The sequence below is a fragment of the Lepidochelys olivacea genome (genome assembly GCF_965140295.1).
Source record: "Lepidochelys olivacea isolate rLepOli2 genome assembly, chromosome: 9".
Taxonomy (NCBI): Eukaryota; Metazoa; Chordata; order Testudines; family Cheloniidae; genus Lepidochelys; species Lepidochelys olivacea.
This window is the reverse complement of record NC_140419.1, coordinates 49,923,758-49,947,343: the sequence shown is the minus strand read 5'-3', so window position 1 is coordinate 49,947,343 and position 23,586 is coordinate 49,923,758. Positions and strand designations below refer to the sequence as shown.

The 23,586-nt window shown below is 55.2% G+C and overlaps 1 protein-coding gene across 2 annotated transcripts in view; it reads left to right on the top strand.

The window, feature by feature from the left end:
- The window catches only part of IGF2BP2 (insulin like growth factor 2 mRNA binding protein 2), a 102,568-nt gene that overhangs the window by 45,391 nt on the left and 33,591 nt on the right, over positions 1 to 23,586 (top strand). For both annotated transcript variants that reach the window (XM_084639202.1, XM_084639201.1), the window contains exons 3-6: positions 14,110 to 14,158; positions 15,217 to 15,268; positions 18,726 to 18,789; positions 22,234 to 22,506. In XM_084639202.1, coding sequence (XP_084495328.1) covers positions 14,110 to 14,158; positions 15,217 to 15,268; positions 18,726 to 18,789; positions 22,234 to 22,506 — 438 coding nt within the window. The remainder of the gene's footprint in view (positions 1 to 14,109; positions 14,159 to 15,216; positions 15,269 to 18,725; positions 18,790 to 22,233; positions 22,507 to 23,586) is intronic.

Below are 23,586 nucleotides of genomic sequence, written 5' to 3'. Positions count from 1 at the left end.
GAATCAAAGAAGCAGCTCTGAGATCCTCCTTGGAAAGTGGTATTGATGTGCCAGGGGTGATACATGACAAGTTGGTGCTTGTACCAGATTCTCAAGTGTCCCCAGTGTGTTCACCTGGGACCAAAGTGTCTGCAGCCACCCAAGAAGCGTGTGCATCCAGGACTCACACACACACACTGCTCCAGGGAAAATACACATGCACCATAGAGGTTTGCCCACAGGTCCGCACTCTCCTGCGCTGATGTTGTGGAGCGTGTGCCCTCTTGTGGCCAAATGGAGAGATGTCAGGATGCTGGTGATGGACACGCAAACTGCTGGAGCTCACACACCTGGGTTCCTCTTGTCTCTAGAAACCTTCCCTAGAAAGAGGTAATATTGCTGGCACTTATAACAGATCATTCACTGTGTGTAAATAGGCCTTTCTCACACTGCACTGACGGCCTGGGCCGGGTTGCTTTGGGCTTTCTCCCATTCTCCTGTCTCTTTTCCCTTGTCTTGCTCCCAATCCAGTTGGCAGTACAGCTCCCAATGACCCCAGCGGGGCAGAACCAGCCCCAACTTTTTGCTCTCCACCCCCCTCACTTGTTCCTCTCTTCTGTATGTTCCGTGTTGGTTCCCCCCGTTGCCTCCTCTTCCCCGCCACCCCTGTTATTTCAGCAGTCCTTCTTCGTTCTTGTCTGGCTTCCATTCCTCTTTTGTGTTGACTTTCAGAGGCAGGTTCTGCTCTCACTTTACCTGCCTCTGCCTCCCATTGAGATCAGTGGGCAAGAGCAGACCTTGGCCCCAGGTGTACCCCTCTGTCTCTGGAGTTGGCTGTGGCATTTGTCCTTCAGTCTGTTTCTCTATTTTTGTTACTCTTGGTTTGTCCCCTGGGATCAGGTGATTGTGGATTTCTGCTCCAGGGAAGGCCCTGCATTTTTCTCTCCAATGCTTTCCGTTTCTCTAGCACATTGCTGTCCTTTCCCAGTTGCGTGCATGTCGCACAGACGGCTCATGTCTCCTGATACTGGAGGGGTACAATCAAAGGGGAAGACACGTGACCGCCCCATGTGTCTTCTCTGCCCAGTGACACCTGCATCCAGCCTAGGGCTGCTGCACTCTCCCTGCCCCACGTTACCTGCAGGGGGGGGCTCTGTCCTTCTCCCACTGCACCTCCACGCCAGCATGTTTGGCTGCTCTCCCTGGCGCCTGGGCAGGGAGCTGGAGGGAGCCACTTCTCCCAGGACTGAAACTGGCCGCTCAGGGTGGCTGCTCTGTGCAGCACGGCAGCTGCCTGAGAGAGCCCGGCTGGGGAGGCAACGGCAGCAGGTCACCTCCGACACGGGCCAGTTGCTGGGGACAGGGGCCAAGTGAGCCGGAAACGTGCCGGGCGGGTGAGGGGACTCCGACTCACTCGACCCTGGTCCCTGAGACTGGGTGGGTGGGGGGTGGCCTGCTGCCACCGCCGCCACCCCAACTAGGCTCTCTCAGGCAGCCATCGCACTGCACAGAGCAGTGACCCGGGGCGCCTGGCTTGAGAAGTGTCTGGTCCTGCCCCTTCTGCTTCCCGCCTGGGCCCAGCTGCCAGGGACAGGGGCCAAGCGCGCAGGGGGGGCAGGTGCAGCGGGAGAAGGATAGAGCCCCTCTCCCTCCTCCCATGGCAGGCCAAGCAGAAATCCGGGGGGAGGGGGCACACTTGGCCCTGCATGCCCCCCTTACGCGTCACCTATGCACAGTCCCCAGCCTCTTTCCTGACTGATACCACAGTTTGAATTTGCCAGGACTCTGCCTGTCTTTTAGCTCAGCGCAGCTACGTTGCCACCACCACAGTGGCCAAGCTACTATGTTGACACGTCCTAGGATGATGGAAGGGGTTTTCCTGTTCACTGTAGTTAATCCATCTCTCCTGACTGCTTCTACGCTAGAGGTGAGGTTGACCTAACTACGGTTCTCAGGGCGTGACATTTTTCCCAGCCCTGAGTGAGATAGCTACAGCAGCCTAATTTTTAAGCGTAGACCAGGCCTCAGAGTGGCAGAAGCAGAAAGGTTTAATTTCCAGTTGCTTGACTATAGTGCTGTACGAACTGGAGAGGGCTGCTCAGACTAACCATTTTCTATGGTGTCTGTTTTTATACTAATCACAACTTTCTATGGCAGAAGTGTTTTTGTTCAGACTTAGCATGTTTTACTTGCAGGAGGTTTTGGATCAGAGATTGTTGTTCTTTAAAGGAGTTATAGGAATGACTCCTCAGTTGTGCTGGGAGAATTTTTGATAGAAATTTAATGGACACAAACTTCAACGGGGCTTCAATACAGCTCTCCTCTGTTGCCAAATCCGAACGACATCTGCTGTGCTACGCGTTCGTTGCTTAGCCTGTATGGAGAGGTCTAATAGAATTTCCTTGAGAAAAATAAACCTTCCTGAGTATGACGAGGAAAAAAATTGAGCTAGGTTGGTGAATTGGGCAGAGCTTGCAAGTTCATTCTCTCTCACGCACATGCGTGCTTGCAGGCATAGACAAGTCCTGAACTTGCACTGGGACAACTTTTCTGACCTATTCAAGTCTGTCATTTTGTGACATTTCGATGGGTTCGCTATCCCAATGGCAAACTTGTTTATGTCAGTCGGAAGCTGCATAATGAGTAGCACATTACTCGGTGAGTGGTCCCACCGAAGAGAGTGTAAGACACTACCGGGTGTGCGTAACGGGGGCAGTCTGCGTGAACTCGGACCTCTGCCACCGGTTTGCTGGAAATTGATGGAGAATTCCTGTATCTTCCAGCTGTGCGTTTTCAGGTTGGGCTTGGGAGGAAACTTGGAGACAACTGTAGCTATGAGCTACCCTTTGCCACTCACTCTGAGCAGTACCTTACATTGTGAGTAGTCTGGGCCACATGCAGATTAAGATTCGGCTGGCCGTGAGTAAAGGTGGCAGAGTTTAGCTCTTCATGAAGAGCAGGAGTTCAGACACAGCCTGTAATCTCTGTGGCCACAGTTTTGCAGGCATTATAATCTCTGCAGAAGTCCTTGTGGGCCTTCCAGCTTTGCAGAGCATGCAAAGGGGGACATATCTTTATGGGGGACATATCTACATGGGGGAAAGCCTGTCAGACCTTGGGCAAATGGCCTAAAGTTCACCAAAGGCGGACAGAGAATTCATGTGGGCTGGTTTTGGAAGTGAACAGCTCTCAGAATAAGGGCCCTGGCTTTCAGAACTAGCCCTGTGTGTTCAATCTAGCAAAAGACTCCTGAAGGAAACTGATGGAAAGTTTGTAGGCAAGGGTTCTTCCCAGCGATGAAAGTTGCCCAACTCTTTTGGTCACCTCTCCAGAGCAAGCAGCTTTGTTTTCTAAGCCTCATCTCTCCGGAGCCACCTCTGGTTCCCCCCAAAGGCCATCCGACATTCTCCTTAGCTCGCAGTTCACGTGCAAAATTTGAGAGGTTCAAGGGGCTTTTCCAAGAATTTGGTAGGGGGAAGAATTTACCCTGTTCCCAAGGGGTGGGAAGGCCTGACCTCAAGCTGTGTCATCCCTCCACACCTGAGCATCGCTCAAGCTGCCACTATAAGCTCTTTCCGCTCTGGTTTCTTTTCCTTGCCCTTCCCCTCCTTGTGTTGCCACCTGAGGCCACGTGGCTGGTTCCTCTGAGGGATTTCAGCAGATTAAGAGCCCAGTTCTGATTGTTATAACCAGCATCTCCAGGCTCGTCTGAGGCCGTGTCCTTCGGAGCCCGCAGAGTGACACTGGCAGGCCAGCGACAGAACTCAGCACCCTACCAGGCCGCATCTGTGTGCACACTGGGACTGCAGCCCCTGCCCTCTTTTGGCAGCAGCGCTGAGAAGAGTGTGGGGCAGGAGAGATGGCTTCATGTGGGGTGGCCTGCTCCCCTTGCCCCCTGTGTGTGTGAAGGCAGAGATGGAGACGCTCATGAGTGATCTGGGCAGATCTAGTCAGCTATTGCTCCCATGGGGAGTGGCTTAGCTGGCTTGGGGTAATTCTTAGTAAAATAAAATACTGGCTCTGAACAACGTGGCCTGCCAAGGGCTCTGGTGCTGGGGGAACCAGAGACCAGACCTGCCGCTCCATCTGTAACGCTCTCAGGATTCTCATGGTCAAGGTTAGGTAGAAACTTGTCACCTTGGTAACTCAATTCCGGAGACTCCGCTGCTCTCGGGAACATGCTCCCGTCTCGCCGCTCAAGTGCCTGGCACGTTCTCTGTTCCTGTAGCTGTCTCCTAACATTCCCCACGCTGGTTTTTGTGATGCTGCCATTGAGGGAGGGAGGGGTGGGACGAAGGGACCTAGATGAAGGTGGCCAGAAGGGCAGATGAAGAGGAAGGAGCCTGTGAGTCCAGTGTGGGTCGGATCAGTAACAAGGAAAAGACTCACCTGGCAGAGTTAGTGGAATAGGCAGAAGGCTCATGCCAGTCTGGAATGCAGGAAAGGGGCTGCCTGTGCCCCCGGGAACAGCGACCTGCCCCCCAGTAACTCATTGGTTTCACCCATGACTAGCTAGCCAGAGAGAGATGGGGTGGAAAGTCCCACCAGCGAGGGCCAGAGACAATGCCCCAGTAAGAGGCTCAGCCCAACCCCCATATCACTAACTGCTGGGCACTAGGAGACCCTGGGATTTCTGCCAGGGCACTGTCCAGGGAGCCTTCCCATCTGCCTCTGGCTAGGAGACATCAGGGAACTTCCCTGCTCCTGGCCCTGCCTGTCTCTCAGTCCCACTTTGCTGCACTGTGCGTCATGCACATTGGCATCCGTGCTGTGGGAGAGGAGGGGCACAAAGCTGGTGTGCATCTCAGGGTGGGGTCACTTCACAAGTCACTCCTGGCCAGTTCCCTGGGTAGATGACCTGCACTATGCCCCATGCACAGCACCCAGAGACAGGGGTCTGATGTGCAGAGTGGCTGCCCCCATTCTCCTACCCCTGCGCTCTCTGGCTGGAATCCAGAAAAAGGGACGCTGGCCCGGATCCTCAAAGCCTACATCAGTGGAATGCCTTGGAGTACGGACTGCAGGATCTGGCCCTCTTTAATAACCAGTGTTTGGATTCTTCTGGTGCCAGGCTGGTTTTACTCAATGCAGGTACAAACTCAGTGGAGAGGGGAAATCCTGCTGTCCAGGAAACTCCGTGGGAATGCAGGAAGAGTGCAGCCTTGGGATTCCCAGCTCCTCAGATACCAGCCCAACCGCTCTCATTTCTACGACTGAACCGTTCCTAAGCAGACTGGTACCAGCTGCCGAGTTTCAGCCAGTGCCTGTAGCATGCAGAGAACTGACAGCTGATGTTGCACTGTGGAGTGCAATCCAACTGACTGCATGTGGATTCATTTTAGGCTAAGCATGTACTTAATTTGCCTGGTAGCTTAATGCATAGAGAGGTCCCGACAGTTCCAGCTCAAAGATGAGCAAGGAATGACCGTCCAGGGGTTGTACATTGCAAATAGAGCCCCACTGGATGGCATCTAAGGCGGGACGCTGCCTGGAAAGCTGAAATTAGGGTTTTATTTAAACAGCCCAGATGGGATGTTTCAGGGCTTACGAATAATTACTATGCGTGCTGGAGCTGCTGGGTTTCTTCTTGCACTCTTGGGCCCATGGTTCTAAACTGGCCTTTCCCATCCTTTTGTAAGCCTGATCTTGTAACCCGTTGGTCCCTTATCCCTCTCACTCCTTTCCTTGTACTCCTTACTGACAATAACCTGTGGGAAAGGTCTGGCCCCTCTTTAATGCCACACCATGGGTAGAGGGTGCTAGGCAGGTACTGCTGCCTCACCTCAGGAGTCCGAAGGGAATTTTCCTTGACTTTGAGAGTGGTGTGTGGTGGATAATCACTCCATTCACTGAGCATTAAGCTGTGCAGGATCTTAATTAGAACGTTGAGCATATATGCAAAGCAGCATCGACACTCTAGCGGAGGTCTGAGCTAACCAGTGCAGGCTGGGTAGTGGTATGAGCAGGTCTGGGTGGGTAGGCATTCAGCTCCTTTGCAATGGTGTCAAACCTGGCTCCCCAGAGTTGACACTAAACTCTTCCAGCGCAGAATAGCTGCAGTTATTCCTCTGCCTGCGCATCTCACCCACCTCAGGCTCCTGGGGGCACTGCAGCCTTTGGGCGCTAATGCGGCTCATCTCACATTGTGACAGCATGTCAGGACACTAGTAAGTCAAAGTGGGTGGAGCCCCGACAAGCCCAGGAATTGTGCCTGTGAAGGCAAAAGAGCAAATGAAGTTCAGTCCGTGGAGCACTGTGCTCCAACCACTTCGCTGGACAGTTCTGTCAGCGTGAACGAACGGCTTCCGCGGAACCAAGGATTTCTAGAGAAATCAGCCTGTTCTCTGCTCTTCTCTGCATTGCCAGTGTGGCCCAGGAGACACTGACCAGCAGTACCAGGGCCAGTCCAGAAGCACCACTAGCCCCTGGCCTCAGGGAAATGTGCTTATGGGGAATCCTTGGCAGGCTGGAACTGCTAGCTGCTCCCCTCTGACTGCGTTGGCTGCAGGAGTGAGCGGAACTGTTCTAGGGCTCGAGATGGGAGAAGAAATCCTGAAAGCACCTGGGAGCAGATGGAAGGGACCCTGGGACCTTGGTTTTAAGGGCAGGGGATGTGAACATACGACTTGCCAGACTGGATCTGACATACCTTCTGAAGTAGGGAGGGGGATGCTAATGAACTCGTAATGAACTGGCTCCTGGTTCTGAGCTGAAGCTCTGATGAACTAGTGACCCCAAAGATGTCCCCAGGGGGATGGGAGGGGCTGGTGCCTGGTGAGCTGTTAGCAGGGGTGCAGATTGTTATATTGTTTTGGATACCTCTTCTCTGTAAGGTGTTTTACCTGAAGAATAGAGTGGGCTGGCTGAGAAAGAGCTGGGTGGTAACATACCTGGAGAAATCATGGTTACAAGTCTCTGAGGAGAAAGCAAGCATGGCTGTCTGTGCTGGGGATAACACTTTGAAGGTAGGCAACTATGCAGCCTGGGAATACCCCAGTCAGAAGGGAGAGAGGCACTGGACTCCACCCAGGAAAGGCAATAGCTCAGGAGCTGGAAGCCTGAGATTGGGGGCCCTTAGTGGACCTCCGAGGGGAAGTGCAGGTCCCTGAACTGGGATACCCCCCAGGAGCAGATGTGGGGCAGTCAGTGCCAATTGCGTCTCTCAGATGTGAGGTCTGTGTGGTGCTGCTGCTCAGGAGTACCGTGCCTCTCCCAAACTCCTGCTGGTAAAACTATTATAGCACCTCCCAAGGCCAAGTCTTTTCTGTGCCTGGTATCTGTTCTGCAGTAGAACGGGTCTGATCACATGTGGCACCTCTGCTTAGCGGTGGATCTCCTGGTCGTCCTTGTGCCTTGGGAAGGGGAGTGAGGGATAAATGCCGCTCTCCAAGCCCCAGGCGTGAGTCCCCCATCCAGGGGAGGTGTGCAAAGCAGCCAGTTTTCCTTGCAGCACAACTGATTTCCCACCTCTGAGCAACACTTTGGGGGTTGGGAAAATAGTTGAGGGGAGAACAGAAAATGCTTCTCCCTTCCCCCACAGCTCACTAACCGGCAGGAGGTGTGCATTTCCATTGGCTTGGCTGGCAGGGGCGTTTGAATCACTTCCAAGGCAGTTTTCCAGCTCCCTGTTGTGTGCCCTGGGATGGCGGGGCACTGGCAAAGCCAGGCCATGTTTCCTTAGTGTGCTGCGATCTCCATGCTCTTACTGAACAGTTGCTGCCCCCCACTGCTGGAGGAGGACAGAGGAGTTGCCCTAAGTGCCCTGCTCCTGGAGGAGGTGTAGTTCTCTCAGCTAGCAGCAGGAACCAGCAGCCTTGCTGCAGAGACCGGAGGTGCTTTCAGAAGCTGCGGTGATGCTAGTTCCCCTTTCAGAGCAGGGGAGATGAGTACCTGGAGAGGGCTTCCTGGTGGCCAGTGGTGTGGTGGCACTATGCCTAAAGCAGGCACTTCTGGGGCACTGCACCAGATTGACAGAGGGAGTTAGGCACCTAACCTGCTTAGGCACTTATGTAAATCCCATTAGGCACCGAAATCCCTTCTTAAATCTGGCCCGTTGCACCTAGCACAGGCGGCTTAGGGCCCCCCAGACTCCACAGGATTGCAGGAACCGAGAGGGGGACGTGTCCTCTGCCCCCGTCTGGGTGCAGTTCTGCTGGCCAATGGAGTAGTGGGGATGGGCCATGGCTGCGTGCCCTCTGGGACAGCTGGCATTGCTGGAGACGCTCACCTGGCACGCTACCATCTTGCTCGGCCTCTGCACTGATGTGCAGCGGAGAGGAGGGCTCTGCTTACCCCTGGCACACCCGTGCAGGGCTGGGCGCAGTCAGGTTGTAGCAAACACCTACTAAGTATCCAGGGCACGGCAGATACACTTTATAAAATGCAAACACCACCAGGCTTCCTACCGCCACCGACTGAGATCATCTGCTTTTCATTCCATCCTTCAATGCCCCTGAGTGATCCCAGGCACCTATGTCATCCCGGCTTCTCTCCCACGACAACGTTTCCAGGCAGTGTGTTGTCCTAATGTCATGATGCACCCAATGAGCTTGTTCCGGAGGGCTGATTAGTAATGATGGTGTCACTGCATGTCTGTCATCAGCACTGGCCTTTCATGGCTGGAATCTGAACTTCGATGACAGTGGGGCTCTCACCCAGGACAGAAAGCCCAGGGAGAGGTGCTGGTGGAGACACCCTGAAATTCATGGCTGGCTCTGACATCTTGGGGTTTCCTAGCTGCCCTCTTCCATCGCCATGGTATATGAATAGTGTGTCTAGGAAGTCAGATTTGCAGTGTTGTCTACAGTGGACTTCAGTGAACACTGTTCTGTGCCCTGTTGCAGTGCAGCAGCTTGTCCTGCCTGGGGAGGTCTGGAGGGGTCATCCTTCCCTGGTTTGGTTGTTGCACAGAGGTGAACCCTGCAGCATTCTCTGAAACTGGTTCGGCTCCGATCCAGTCACGGTTCCTCCAACGGGCCATGCAGAGGTCGGGTCCCCTCAGTGGAGAATGCCTTATCTCTGTCGTGTGAGAGCTCCGCCCGAGGCACTGCCGTGGCGTTGTCTCCGGCTACGTCGTCGGTGGAGGTGGGGTTTACAGCAGGATAACCAGTGTGCATGAGCTGTCCCGCTGTGGTGGCAAGGCACTGGTAGGTTTTACCAAGACGTCAATACTATACCCCCTGCCCACCAGGATATGACCTCGCCTAGCCACATCGCAGTAAACACTCCCATATCTGGTCTCTGCCGGGGTCTCACAGTGGGCTTGCTAATGCCCATGGCAGTCTGGACAACGTTTGCTCCCTCCCCCTCCCTCCCCCCCCCCCCCGGTCTCTCTGGGTACAGCTGCACGGGAGCTGGCGACGTAATTCCCAGGTCAGGTGGATGTGCCCACCACAGTGTGCTAAAAACAGTGGCATGGCTTGGTCGCCCCGAGAGCATGATCCTGTGTGAATCCCTGTGTATGTGGGGCAGCCAGCCCCTCCTGCTGTCCACACTGCTGGATCAGCGCTAACATGGGTATGTCTGCCTGAGCTGCAAATTATACCTCCAGGTCCAGTGTAGACACACCCTCTGCTAAGTGCCTGATGACTGCGCTGGCTGGCATTAAATTAGCCAGTCCCCTTTCCTTCAATTGCAGCCTGTCTCCTCTAACAATGTGTTGTTCCCAAATCACGCCTGCCAGTGGCTCCAGGAGCTAGAGGCCTCTGCCTCCTCGGCCCTGGGTGCAGCCGCAGCGCCATGGGCTTTGTCTCTGCCTGATTTGCTCTTGCTGCGGTTGTGTCTAAGGAAATGCTGCCATGGTTTTCCTGGCCCAGCGTTCTTACTGCCTCCTGGGTGTCCTCCCCTTTGCTGTGCCCCACATTGTTGATTCCAATGCAGAAGACTCTCACATGGCTCCAAAGGAAGGGGCAAATTGTTGGTAAAATTTTGACTCCTCCAGGGAGCAACCTGCTCACCAAACCCTAGAGGACAGGTGCGTGTGTAAATGCAGATACATGTCTGTGTTTCCTTGCCAGCCTTCCATCGACTTTCCTGGGTTTCGGGAGAACGCAGGAGATTGAAACAGACAAGGCTCCTGCTCTCAGACAACTGTCTGGGAGCACTGGAGCTCTCTTTTTACTCCTTCACAACACCCAGGCAGCGTTTTACCCTGCCACTGGGTTTGCTTTGTGCTCTGTAAAATGGAATCGGACCTGTCCCCTTAGCACACGGGGGTTACTGCTTCGCAGCTGGGGGAGGGGCAGGGTTGGGATTTTTTCCTCCGTGTTAATTGTGAGACAAGTGAGTAGGTGAGGGGAATCATGGGGGTGGCGCATCTCACAGGTTACGTCCTGGCTGGAGAGTTAGTGAGGGGAATTGGCCTCCGGCTCTGAGCACCTGGTTGTAAGCCCATTACTGTCCTCAGTTGTGCTGCGTTTCCCCCAGGTGTGTTGCTAGAGTTTCAGGGGGCATATCCCACAGTTCTTTGTGTTCCATTAAGTTGAGTCACTCTGAGTCTTTCCCAGTGCATTGTGGGAGAACATGTCTGCCCTTCTGGGCACGCAGCAGGGATTGTGGGAAGGTGCTGTTGGACTGGCAGCATGCTGGTGATTTAGCCTGCATTTGACAGCAAAGCGGGTTGGTTACCAGCCTGAGTGAACCCAGCACCCAGGCTCTAGCCAATATCCCAGCCGGGGCAGCTAGCACCACTAAACTCGGGTCAGAGGGTTCTGCGTGTGGATGGGAGTGGGGTTAGGAGCAACATCTGGGTAAGAGCCAGCTGACTCTGCAGGGAGATCTCCACACAGGGGCTGGGGGACAGACATGCCGGAGTTCCGAGGCTAGCAGGCTGCTCAGCCTGGCCTGCAAAGGCCCAGGGTTGTTGTACTCGGCCGCTGGGGCTACAAAGAGCAGAGAGGTAGGGCCGGGCTGGCCCTGTTTGAACTTGAGCCAGTTGATGACCAGCATGACTCTAGATGCTAGTCTGGACACAGGGCTCCCAAATCTCATCTAGACACACCCTTCATGGGACAAAGAGGCCCAGCCTCGGTGCTTGTTCCCAGAGCATGGGAACCCCAGATCCCATCCGCACACGAAAGGAGACTGCGGGAAGGAGCCTTGGGGGAGCTGCAGGCAACAATCTGCAGTGTGGACCTACCCATCCTGGCTGGCGAAAGCCAGCAATGGGAGCCATGTCTGCTATCGATGGAGATCTCTACCCTCCCCCTTAGACTGCCCTCTTGCAAGCCCTCGTGCCAGGTAATGAGACCCGGGAGGGTGTGGTGAAACGGCTCAGGTAGCACCACTAATTTCCTTGTCCCCTGTCCGTCTGGGTCTGAGACAGTCGATGGTTTCCGTCTGGCAGTAGGAAGCAATCAGTGCTTTGCGCTCTGAGATCTCCCAGCTGCCTGCAGTTGCACTGAGCAGCAAGGAGCAGCCAGGGCGGACAGGGCTGCTGTTTGGTGGCTCTGTTTCTCCCTGGCCTTGGGGTCAGTGGTCCAGCACCCCACAGGGTCTCTCTGGGGGATCCCCCAGGGCTCCATGCCATGAGGTTGCCATGCTAGCCGTGCTCAGGCGACAGTCACCTTGGCTTCTCTCTCTGCTGTCTCTGTGCCTCACCAGTGGGGGGCGTGGGTGAGTAGGCCTTTCCATAGCTGTAGGCAGTTCTGTCCAAACAAGGCGGAGCTGGGAGCGTCTGGAGGAGTTGACCTGGGCTGCCTACCCAGGAGCAGGTGTCTAAGAGATTCCCAATTTGGGGGCTGGGTCCACTGCAGGCTCTGCATTCCCAGAAAGCAGCGATGGCCGAGCACCACTAAACTCGGGTCAGAGGATTCTGCGTGTGGAGGTTGATGGAGCTTGTGCACTTTCCCCCGAGAGAGTCCCTGGCACGCTCCGTGACTGTGATACCTCCAGGCTGCACTGCTGCCATGCTTGGGACCACATACCCAGCCGTTCAGAAAGCAGCAGCTCGCTTGGCTAGCGCAGCACCCTGTGCTCTGCGGCCTGTCCTGCCTCCCCGTCTCTTCCCACACTTCATAGAATCATAGAAGGTTAGGGTTGGAAGAGACTTCAGGAGGTCATCTAGTCCAACCCATTGCTCAAAGCAGGACCAATCCCAACTAAATCATCCCAGCCAGGGCTTTGTCAAGCCGGGTCTTAAAAACCTCTAAGGATGGAGATTCCACCACTTCCCTAGGTAACCCATTCCAGTGCTTCACCACCCTCCTAGAGAAAGAGTGTTTCCTAATATCCAACCTAGACCTCCCCACTGCAACTTGAGACCATTAGTCCTTGTTCTGTCATCTGCCACCACTGAGAACAGCCGAGCTCCATCCTCTTTGGAATCCCCCTTCAGGTAGTTGAAGGCTGCTGTCAAATCCCCCCTCACTCTTTTCGTCTGTAGACTAAATAAGCCCAGTTCCCTCCGCCTCTCCTCATAAGTCATGTGCCCCAGCCCCCTGATCATTTTCTTTGCCCTCCACTGGACTCTTTCTAATTTGTCCACATCCTTTCTGTAGTGGGGGGCCCAAAACTGGATGCAATACTCCAGATGTGGCCTCACCAGTACCAAATAGAGGGGAATAATCACTTCCCTTGATCTGCTGGCAATGCTCCTACTAATGCAGTTCAATATGCCGTTAGCCTTCTTGGCAACAAGGGCACACTGTTGACTCATATCCAGTTTCTCATTCACTGTAATCCCCAGGTCCTTTTCTGCAGAACTTCCGCTTAGCCAGTTGGTCCCCAGCCTGCATGGGATTCTTTTGTCCGAAGTGCAGGACTCTGCACTTGTCCTTGTTGAACCTCATCAGATTTCTTTTGTCCCAATCCTCCAATTTGTCTAGGTCACTCTGAACCCTATCCCTACCCTCCAGCCTATCTACCTCTCTCCCCAGCTTAGTGTCATCCGCGAACTTGCTGAGGGTGCAAGCCATCCCATCATCCAGATTATTAATGAAGATGTTGAACAAAACCAGCCTCAAGACCGACCCCTGGGGCGCTCCGCTTATTACCGGCTGCTAACTAGACATCAAGCCATTGATCTCTACCCGTTGAGCCTGAAGATCTAGCCAGCTTTCTATCCACCTTATAGTAGTCCATTCATCCAATCGATACTTTTTTAACTTGCTGGCAAGAATACTGTGGAGACAGTTGGCTTTGAGCTGCCACGCCCTGTGTGGCCTTGTACCTCCGTACCCCAGGGTTCTCAGGGGCTCCCTTTGCTGGTTTGCATGGCTCTTAGACCTCATACCGCAGGGTAAGGCTCAGCCCTTCGCTCAAGGTGTGGTTGGAAGTCCAGGGTTGTTTTTCTTAGCCACGTTAAGGGTAGGCCCCAGAGCCGTGGTTCATGTGGCTGCAGCCAAAGATTCTCCAGGATGGGAACTTGCTAGAAATACATGTTGATGTGAAAAGCAGTATCATGCGCCGACCCGACCCGACCTAGCAGGAGCTGAGCCTTCAGAATAGGAATGGGTGCAAATACCCCGGGCCTGCTGGGGATGGAGGTTAGGACTGTATCAGGGCATCATGGAATATTCCTTTGTGGTCACACCAGGGCCGTGTCTCTTCCAGCTGTGTCTGGGGCCTCTGGCGAGAATGGGTGGATGTATCTGCCACTGGACCTGTGCTGGGTGACCAGGTGTCTAGTTTTCGACCGGAACTCCTGGTCAAAAAGGGACCCTGTGGTTGGCAGTGCTGTGGAGCTAAGGCAGGCTCCCTACCTATCCTGGCTCTGCACTGCACCCCGGAAGCAGCCTGCAGATCCAGCTCCTAGGAAGGGGGGTCTCTGGAACTCAGCGCGCTGCCCCTGCCCCGAGCATCGGTTCTGCGCTTCCATTGGCTGGAGGCAGTTTGCTCTACTGGGTATTCTGGCTCATCTGTAGAGCTGTCTTGGAAGCCCTGTGCAGCAGCAGCAATGGGAATGACTCCTCTGAGAGGCAGGTTGGGGCCTAGCTGCTGTGGCCAGAGGGCAGTGAGCAGGGCCAGAGTGGGTGTGGAGTGATTCTTTTCCCCCGAACGCTTCAGCAGCGTTTCCTAAAAGTCTCCCCCCAGGCACGAGGTACCATGCACCCCGGACCAGGATAGCTACTTGGCTGGGCAGCCCAGGAGCTGGAGTGGTGTCTGGGCTAATCTGTGCTGTTTTCTTTACAGGAGCAGGAAGATTCAGATCCGGAACATCCCCCCTCACCTACAGTGGGAGGTAAGTAGGTTCCCACTTCCTACAAAGTTCCCCTGTCATTGCATCTGAACAAATGTTGGAGGCTGGGCAGGAGCTGCAAGCATAGTCTGACCTTTGTCCTGTGGCATCTTCCCAGGGTCTTGAGGAGGGAAGCAGAAAGCAGCCTTTGCAGAAGGCTGTTCCCGTGACACTGTGTTTCCTAGCCCGAGGTGCATGGTGTGGGTGTGGCTTGGCTATAGCTCAAGATGGCCCATCTCCTCAAGGTGGCTACAGCATTGCAGTCCCAGGAGAGGAGCTGCCCTGTGGAAATAATCCACCTGCTGCTTCTGCTTGGTACCAGGTGCCAGGCTGGGGAGTGGCTCATGTTGGGGAGCACCCTGGGTTCCTTGCCATCACCTTGCCAAAGCCAGACCCCACATGGAGCTGACATGATGGGCTTTGGGGAAGCATCTCCAGCATCTTCCGGGGTTTCTTTGGAGGTGGCGTTTCCCCTCTGTTCCTGCTGTGGCGACAGTCGCTGGGGTGACCCAGAAGGTCTGGAGGCGGCCGAGTCAAATTCTGATTCCAGCAATAGCTGCCATAGGGGCAGTGTGCTCGAGAGACTCAACTGCAGGTTCATTTGGGCTTGAGTGTATATTGACACTAGGAAAAGGACGTCTTTCCCCACTCAGAAGGCCAGGCCCAGCCATTGTCAGCACTTCCTCCAAGAAAGTGGTTTGATCCATCCAGCCCAGCAGCCGGGCATGCTGAACCTCAGGCGACAAGGGCTGAGGAGACACAGTCCGCAGCCAGTCACTTGTCTTGTGTAAAAACAATGAGGAGTCCAGTGGCAACTTAAAGACTAACAGATTTATTTGGGCATAAGCTTTTGTGGGTAAAAAACCCACTTTTTCAGATGCATGGATACAGACTAACATGGCTACCCCTCTGATACTTGTCTTGTGTAGGTAGAGCCAGAGCTCTGCTCTGCTCCCCAAGTCAGCCAGATGCACAGGGGAGGGTCCCTATCGCTAAGTCTTTAACCTTGGGAGCCCTTTCAGACTGACTCACCCTGCATTGCTTGATGCTTTCTCTTTCAGGTGCTAGATGGACTTTTAGCTCAGTATGGGACTGTAGAGAATGTGGAACAAGGTAAGAAATGGGTAGGTGGCATCATCCGCTCCTCCTACCCTCCCCCCCCCCCAACCCCCACTTAGGAGGACACGCTTAGGAGCTGGGATGGTGGCACACCGCCTCGCAGGACACGGGCCCACTCAGTGTCGCAGCCGTGAGCCCCGTTATCTGGGATTCTGGCTGTCATGCAGACCAGAGCTGACTGGCCAGCAGCCCTTTGACTCGGGAGCAGTGCAGGTCGCAGTAAAGAGGCCATTGGAATCTAGAAGCCATCTAGACAGCACCTGGACTGCCAAGGGATCCCCCAAACCTATCCTCACCCGGCCAGCCCCTCTTTCCGTGCATCCACATTGCCAGGCACGGGGCTGCCAACACAGGGCAGGCCCCAGGCCCGCCTGAGACCAGGCAGTGGTTCGGCTTTTGCTGATAACGCTTGGGCTCATCTGATAAAGCCATGTCCACTGGTTGCTTGGGGCCTGATCCTGCCATCAGCACTAGCTGCTGTTGAGTAGGAGTGCCTCATTTCTCTGGCAGTCCTGCTGGGTCTGTTTGCAGAATAAAGTCCTCCTCCCCGCTGCATGAGGCTGCCAGAATCTGGTCCTGGGAGCACAACAAAGTCCTGCACTCATCAGAGCTGCGCCCCATTGTGCTCAAGCAAGTGATGGAGATTTGCAAAGCGTTCTCCAAGGCAATACACACGCGTGTGCGCACAAGCATACATGATCTTGCAAGACTGTACCGCAGGGATGCAGGGCTTAGCAGCTACCCAGAGCATGTCCCAAAAGCCCCGTTAGCATACTAAAAGGGTGCCTTAGCTTTCTCCTAGGCCGTTCCCGGGGCAGTTGCACACAGTGGACAGGAGCAGTATTTTTATGGCTGATTTTTAATGAGACTTTTCTGTACTCTGTACTCAGAGTACAAGGTGTTTATCAGAGCTTTCCTGGAGCCCCTCTCTGTGTCATCAGTGATGCATCAGGTGTGAGCTCTTGGCAGCGTCTGAGAGATCTGTGCAGGAGAAATCCCCCAGGCTCCCTGTTGAGATGAGCCTAGAACAGGATCAGATTCATGCCACAGGATAAATGGCCCGATTAAGTCAGTGGGATTTTTGCCTGAGAGAGGATTTCAGGACTGGGCACTCTGGCTGAGTATCTCAAACCACTCAAGGGCATCTAGGTCCCCTGGGCAGCTTTGGGAATCAGCCTCTGAGTATAAACCACCCTTTAAAACAGGGATGGGCAAATTAGGGCCCATGAGCCTTTTTAAGCCGGCCCGCGAGCTCCCGCTGGGGAGCAAGGTCTTGTGCTTGCCCTGCTCCATGCTCCAGCCAGGGTGTAGGGTCGGGGGCCGCACCACAAAGCTCCCAGAAGCTGCAACGTGGCCCCACTCCAGCCGGGGCACAGGGTTGGGGGCCGCACCACGTGGCTGCCGGAAGCCGCAACGTGGCCCTGCTCCGGCCCCTACACACTCCCAATGGCCCCCTTGGGCACTCCAATGGGAGCTGCACAGGCGGTGCTTGCGGATGGGGCAGCATGCAGAGCCGCATCTCCGCATAGGAGCCAGAGAGGGGACATGCCGCTGCTTCCAGCAGCCACTTGAGGTAAGCGCTGCTTGGAGCCTGCACCCCTGAGCCTTTCCCCAGAACCCAACCCTCTGCCCCAGCCCTGTTTCCCCCTCCCACTCTTCAAACTGCTCGATCCCAGCCTCCTGCCCCGCAAACTTCTCATCCCCAGCCCCACCCCAGGGCCTGCACCCCCTCCCACACCCTGAACTCCTAATTTCTGGCTCCACCCCAGAACCCGCGCCCCCAACCCAAGCCCGCGCCGCAACCCCAATTTTGTGAGCATTCATGGCCAGCCAAACAATTTCTATTCCCAGAAGTGGCCCTCGAGACAAAAAGTTTGCCCACCCCTGCCACCAGGGGGTGCTGTAACTGCATAACAGTAACAGTGCTTGGCCTTTGTCTACTGCCTTTTCTCTGAGATACATTGAGCCTCTGTTAGCCATTGCAATAGTTCTGCGAATTAGGGAAGTGTGATGCTCAGGCGGAGAAACCCAGGCACGGATCGTCTAAGTGACTTGCCCAAGATCCCACAGCAGATCAGTGGCCTAGGCTGGATTAGAACCCAAGACTCCCATCTCTCCAGCCGTTGCAGGGTGCTGCTCCCACAAGGCTGTGGAACCTTAGGGTAAAGGGTGATGACTAGGCTAGCACAGACTGACCTTCCTGACTGATCCCGCCCGGACAGGGGAGAGGGCTGGGGAAAGCCCTGGGATGTTTCATGAGGTGTGGGGGCAGAGGGGCAGGTTCCCCAGACAGCACAGGACATGAAGGGAAGGGGCACAGGCAGCCACGCAGCAGAGAAGCTTGGCCAAGCACCCTCCCCAGCACCCCAGCAGGTCAGTGCCAGGCAGCACCCAGGAGAGGCCCTTCCTAGCTCCCGGCAACTGCTGTTGATTCAGATAAGAGCTTCGCTTCTCTCCCAAAGGGTAGAGATGGCTCTCTAGCATCATTGCACTCCGCTAGGAATCCCAGGCTGAGCCCCCGCACTACCAAGAATGTGAATCTTCCCCTGGGCGCATGAGAGAGAGCCTTAAGCAGCCATTCACCAGTTGCTCAGAGCCAGCATGGGGGGCACTTGGGCTCCTGGTAAAGCCACAGGACACCAACCAGGAGCATCTTGTTTTTCTGTTGTTCTCCGGGCCACTTCACTTAGCTATGCTCAGCTCTCCTCAGCTGTGTCACGCAGCACAGAGCCAGCACCTGCCAGCCTGGACAGCAGTGATCAAAGGGCTGGACTGCCTGGCTCACCCATGGTAGGAAATAAAAAAGGTCCCTTTAGCAATTTAGTGTCTATACAAAACGTCCTGGCCATGGGGCGAAGCTGGGCTAGAGAGATGTCTCCAAGAACTCCTGGAGAGAGGCAGTCCCTTCTGTTAGCCTGCAGCAGTAGGCAGAGCCCTGCATTAACCATGCATGGATGCTCATCCTCCCCTGGATGCAGGTGTTCTTCCATCAAAGAGCAGAAGTATTTACCAGCGTAACGGGCTGAGGACATTAAATCATTGGTGCGGCACCTAGAGATGATGGTTAAAAACTGCTGACCAGGTCACAAAGGAAATGAGTTTGGAGCTCTCATCACAGTTAACAGTGGGCACTCATTCACCTCTGCCCACGGCCAGACAGAGCGACATGCACCCCACTATGACCTGGCTGGTACGCAGGCCAGGCCCACACCCAGCTACTCCTGAACTTAGTATCCACAGATCAGCCAGTGAGCAAAGAATAGCCAAGCCCACCATCACAGGCATCCGGCCCAGGGGAATAGCATCCCTCCCAGCCTCTCACTGTAAAGAGCAATCAAGCCCACCCCTGGCCAGGAACAGGTGACAGGCTTAGTAACTGTCACCAAGGAAAAGGTGATGAGGACCTTCTCCGTCCACAAACTAACGCCAGCGTGTGTTGCTTTTCCCTTAGTCAACACAGACACAGAAACGGCCGTTGTCAACGTAACGTATGCAACAAAAGAAGAAGCAAAAGTGTAAGTGACTCTTGCTCTCTTTCATCCTTCCTTTCACCCTCTCTCTTTCTTCATCCCTCCAGGCAGTGAGTCAGCTGCCTTTCCTTGCATGCACCTTTCATCGCTCCATCTCACTGGGGCAGGGCTCATTTATTTCCCTGTAACGAATAGTGGGTTTGCCTGCGACTGACCTAGTGTTCTGACATGCCAGCGGTGAGCTGCCCCTCACCTCTGGGGAGGGGCAAGACTTAGGTCTTGAAGGTCCTGTTTGGGATGTGCCCCGCGAGGAGGGTGTCGCTGATCCCATAGTGGTTACTGATCTTGCTCTCAGGAATTTCCATGAAATTCAGCCTCATTTTTCCCAAATTATTTCTCCTAGATGTTCAGGTTTGCATTTTTCCAGATTCTGTTCATGCTGTTCCCGCTCTGTCAATTCGTCCTGTCTTGTTAGGCCTTCTGATTTTATTTTTCTATTCTCATAATTTCGTATAAACTGCGTTTGCTCCTTCCTCTAGATCATTAATGAAGCTGTCGGCTAAAAGCCAGTTTTCTTTAGGACCCTTTCACTAGTTTTCATTCCCACTGACAGTCCAAGGTGATTTGAATGAATCGGAGAGGGTGATTTTTGTTGGGCCCCGTATCAGATGCTTTATAAATCAGCCGTATGGCAGTGTGCAGATCTTTTCGCGCACGCTAGCAGGATACGCATGGTCAGTTAATGTGCAGCAGGCTGGCATGCTGTTCATTCATGCCCTGGCTGGCCACACACTAAGTCTCCGTGTGGACAAGCCCTGAGTCCATCCCAGGGCTCCTGGTGCAGAACAGCTAGCTCTGCCCCTTGCCTGGGCTCAGTCGCAAGGTTGTGTCATCCAGGGGTGAAATCCTGGCCCCGCCAAAACTCCCTTTGCCTTCTGTAGGGCCAGAACTTTGGCCAAATATACAGCAAACTAAGCCACCTGTTTGGCTCAGTTGGAAGGGAGCCCGGCAGGAGGTGCTGGCAGTGTTTCCAAATGTCCCTCCGTATCTAGGAGCTCTGGGGGTCACTGAAATCAATAAGCTCCCTCCCCCCCCAGGAAGGTACTGCTCAGCATGCAGAATCTGGCCCTAACTGGTTCCCTCCTGTGCTATGCTGCATGAGGCATTGTGCCCACCCAGTGGCTGCATGCCTGGTTGCTTGGTGGCCAGTCCCTCGGCACTGGCGTTGTTTTTCACTTGCCCTGGGCGAATGGTTCAGCTGGCCCCATCCGGGAGCCACCCTGCTGGTGAGATCACATTGGCTTATAAGTTCAGTCACACACAAGTGGTCACTGTAGGCCAGGGCCTGATTCAGCCCCCTCCCCACCACTCCATGAAACCCACAGGATGATCTGTGGCATTGTGATCTGCTCATTGTGGGAAAGGGAGCAGGGCCAGACCCTTAATGAGCTGAGACTCCGAAGCCATCACATGCTGGAGATCCCAGAAACTCACTGTGTCCTGAAGAACAAGGACTTTCTGGAAGGGTCAGACATCTCCCATCCGGCTTGCACTCCCCCTGAGCAGGCTGCTCTCTTGCAGCTCCCGCTGGTCTGTTACCTAGCATTCCCTGAGCGAATCATTCATCTCCTCCCTGGTAGCGAGCTCTCGGTGCACAGTGGGGGCAATAAGTAGCTCCCAGCTCCGTTCCCGTTGGCATCGCTGTGGACAAGCCCCCAGCACCTCCTATTGCTCTGCAAATGCAACGCGGTTCTGTTTGATCGTCTGCTTTCAACAAGCATCCCCCAGTGCTTCCTGGCATTGGCATTGCACCTGAGCAGTTGCTTCAGCCTCGCTATTGTAAGAGGACCGGAACCCCCCCCCCCCTCCGGGTTTTCTCTGGCACAAAAGAGTGAGCTGTTTCTGGGTCAGAGTTCAGTAACCGACTGGGAAACCCCCCATTCATTTGCCCTGGGCCTGGGGGAATTGCCAGCGTTATTGTCAGTGGGTCAGAGTGGGCTAGAGAGTTCTTTGGCCCAGAGATCCATGTCCCCATGCTAGTCTGAGACACCCTCACCCCCGGCGCTCTCCTACTTCTGTGCCGCTGGTCACAGAACCTGCCACAGCTCCAGGAGCAGGAACTGCAGGCAGCCCACAAAGAGTCAGGTGGGGACTGGATTTTCAGAGGGGCTCAGTGTTGGTCTCGCTCTGCCTCACTGCAGTCAGCGGGGTGGGAGCTGGCCCCAGAGAGCAGTCTGAGTGGAGCACCCCATAAAATCCCACCTGTCCCTTGAACCAGGGTCTGGTTTGGGATGTGGACTGTTCTATACAGTGCCTTATGGCACACGTGCGAAGTGAAGCTTGGGCACCTTTCCAGACCCATGACTCCTGGCCCTGCCTGTGCTGGTTAGGGAGAGCAGCCCCTGTCCTGGACGCTGTCCCACAGGCTATGCCCCCTCTGTGCAGAGGGCCAGGAATGCAGAGCCGATCAGCTCCTCTGGCCGGGCTGGCTTTAGTATGTAAAAGGAAGATTAAACCCAGTGCCCTCCATGTATGCTGAGGGCTGTTGTGCTCAGGGTGGCTCCAGCCACTGGCGACACTTGATTTGCTGCTAGGCTCCCAGTGTCCCGTCTCCACAGTCCAGCAGGGCTCCACGGGGAAGGTGCATGCTGGCAGAGCACAGCTAGCTAGATGGTGGGCTTAGGAAAGCGCAGTTGCCAGGTGGCTGTTGCCTGGGGAGTCTCCAGAGGTGTTTGGGGGGTTACAGAGCTGGAGTGGAGGGCGCGCCTGTAGCCGCGGAGAGGGAGAATTGGGCCAGGATTCCTACTTGTGTGAGTTCCGTCTGGCCTGCCTGTCTCCTGCCAGGCTGGGATGGAGCTGGAGTGGGCCCTTGCTGTGGAGTGGAGAAGGGGAGGCTGCGTCTCTACACCGGGGTGGGACTCAGGCAGCCCTGGCAGGGACTGGGAGAGAGATACTGAGTCAATGTCACACTAATGCCTCCGCGGTGCAGCTCCATCAGCTGTGCTGGGATCACACCAGGCATCAGTTAGCCAACACTGCAGTAGGCTCATCCCCCCCGCAGTGTTCCGGGGGCACAGAGCGCCGCAGGGGCGGGGGACGTGCCCTCAAGGTACACAGAGCGGGGGTGGGGGGATAGAGCGCTGTGCAGAGGACATGCCCTCGAGGGGCACAGAGCCCTGCCAAGTGGCAATGGGTTACACACACCCCTTTGGACACATTGTGACTGTCTTAAGCATTTGGATGTCTCTGACAGGGGCGAAGACCCAGGCTTGGGGAGCCATGAGATCTCTGCTCTAGGGATGCCCATGCTCCTAGGAGGGACCTTGGACCATGTCCAGACAGTGTGGACGCTTACCCAGCCCATAGGGACAGGGAAAGTCTCCTGCACCCGGTCGGGTCGGTGGCTCACCTCCTGGCAAAGGTGCCTCAGGCCTGGCACCCACAGCTGGTGCAAGGCCTAACCAGCGGCTTCTTTTCTCTGCCTTTCAGAGCAATTGAGAAGCTCAGCGGCCACCAGTTTGAGAACTATTCCTTCAAGATTTCCTACATCCCGGATGAAGAGGTGAGCTCCCCTCCGCCCCCTCAGCGGTCCCGCCGGGGGGGCCGTGCCTCCAGGGAGCGGGGCCCCTCCCCGGGGGGCTCCTCACAGCCCAAACAGCTCGATTTCCCACTACGGATCCTGGTCCCCACGCAGTTTGTTGGTGCGATCATAGGAAAGGAGGGCTTGACCATAAAGAACCTCACTAAGCAAACCCAGTCCAAGTAAGTACCGCGAACGGTCGTGTTTCCTTCCCCAGGACTCCGCGGGTGGCCTGTAGCTGCCCAGATCAGATCAGGCGCACTAGAGCGCCCTTGCCTGTAGGCCAGGAGTGTGTCATTGCCCGTGCCATTAATGCAATGCTGTCTTGCCTCAGCCTGATGTCTAGGAGGGGTTAGTAGATGGTAGCAAGCAGGGCAGCAGGGCGCGCACAGCACGGCAGTGTTGGCCATCAAGCCATTGTAGTATGTTGGCCAGAACGGCCAACCCAGGAGCCTGAAATTAGGCACAGGAATAAGTGGCCCAATTCTCGGAGCTGGTGCCTCATGCATTCACCCTGCTGCTAGGGGAGGGGCCGTGGCTCTCTGCTACGCTGTCCATTCCCATGCTCCCTCTGGGGCATGCCGGCTCGGTACCGCAGGCAGTGCTAGCCAGTGGCTAAACACCCGAGTTTGAACTCAATTGGCATCTGGTCCCAAGATCGTCTCCTGCCTGGGGTCACGTTTCCCAACCCATTCACACTGGGCCATGAGAGGAGGAGTCTCTTCTCGGATGAGGTCAGTAACAGGGCCCCCTGCTTCTGATCAGAGAGTGTGTTGTATCTGAAAAGATAGTAATGGCCAGACACCTGCGTGCTGCCGGCAGCCGGAACCAGAAGGCGGCTCTTCCCAGGCTGTGCGCATTCAGAGACCAAGCCCTGCTGCTGCAGTGCGATGCTGGCACACGTCACAGCACAAGAGCAGGGCCCGCAGGCATAGACCGGCCAAGAGTCAGGTCATCTCAGCCCAGTGCTCTAGCAAGGAACACGCAAATCAGGAAGAAAATCCGAGTGGCATGAGGCTGATCCCAGGACTCATGAGCAAGGCCCTCATGAGCAGTGCCTTTAGGGTGCTTTATAAAATCCCCGATGTGAGAAGTAGAGGCTTCAGAGGAGAGCTCTGTGTCAGGGGTACGTTATCTGGAAATAGGAGAATTGCTAGTAGATTGCAGCACCCATGTTGTGCATCCGACTTCAACCCTTCCCCCTGCTCTAATCTTGTGTTGTTTAAAGAAGGAGTCTGCTGTTGGTGAGGGTTTTCAGATCT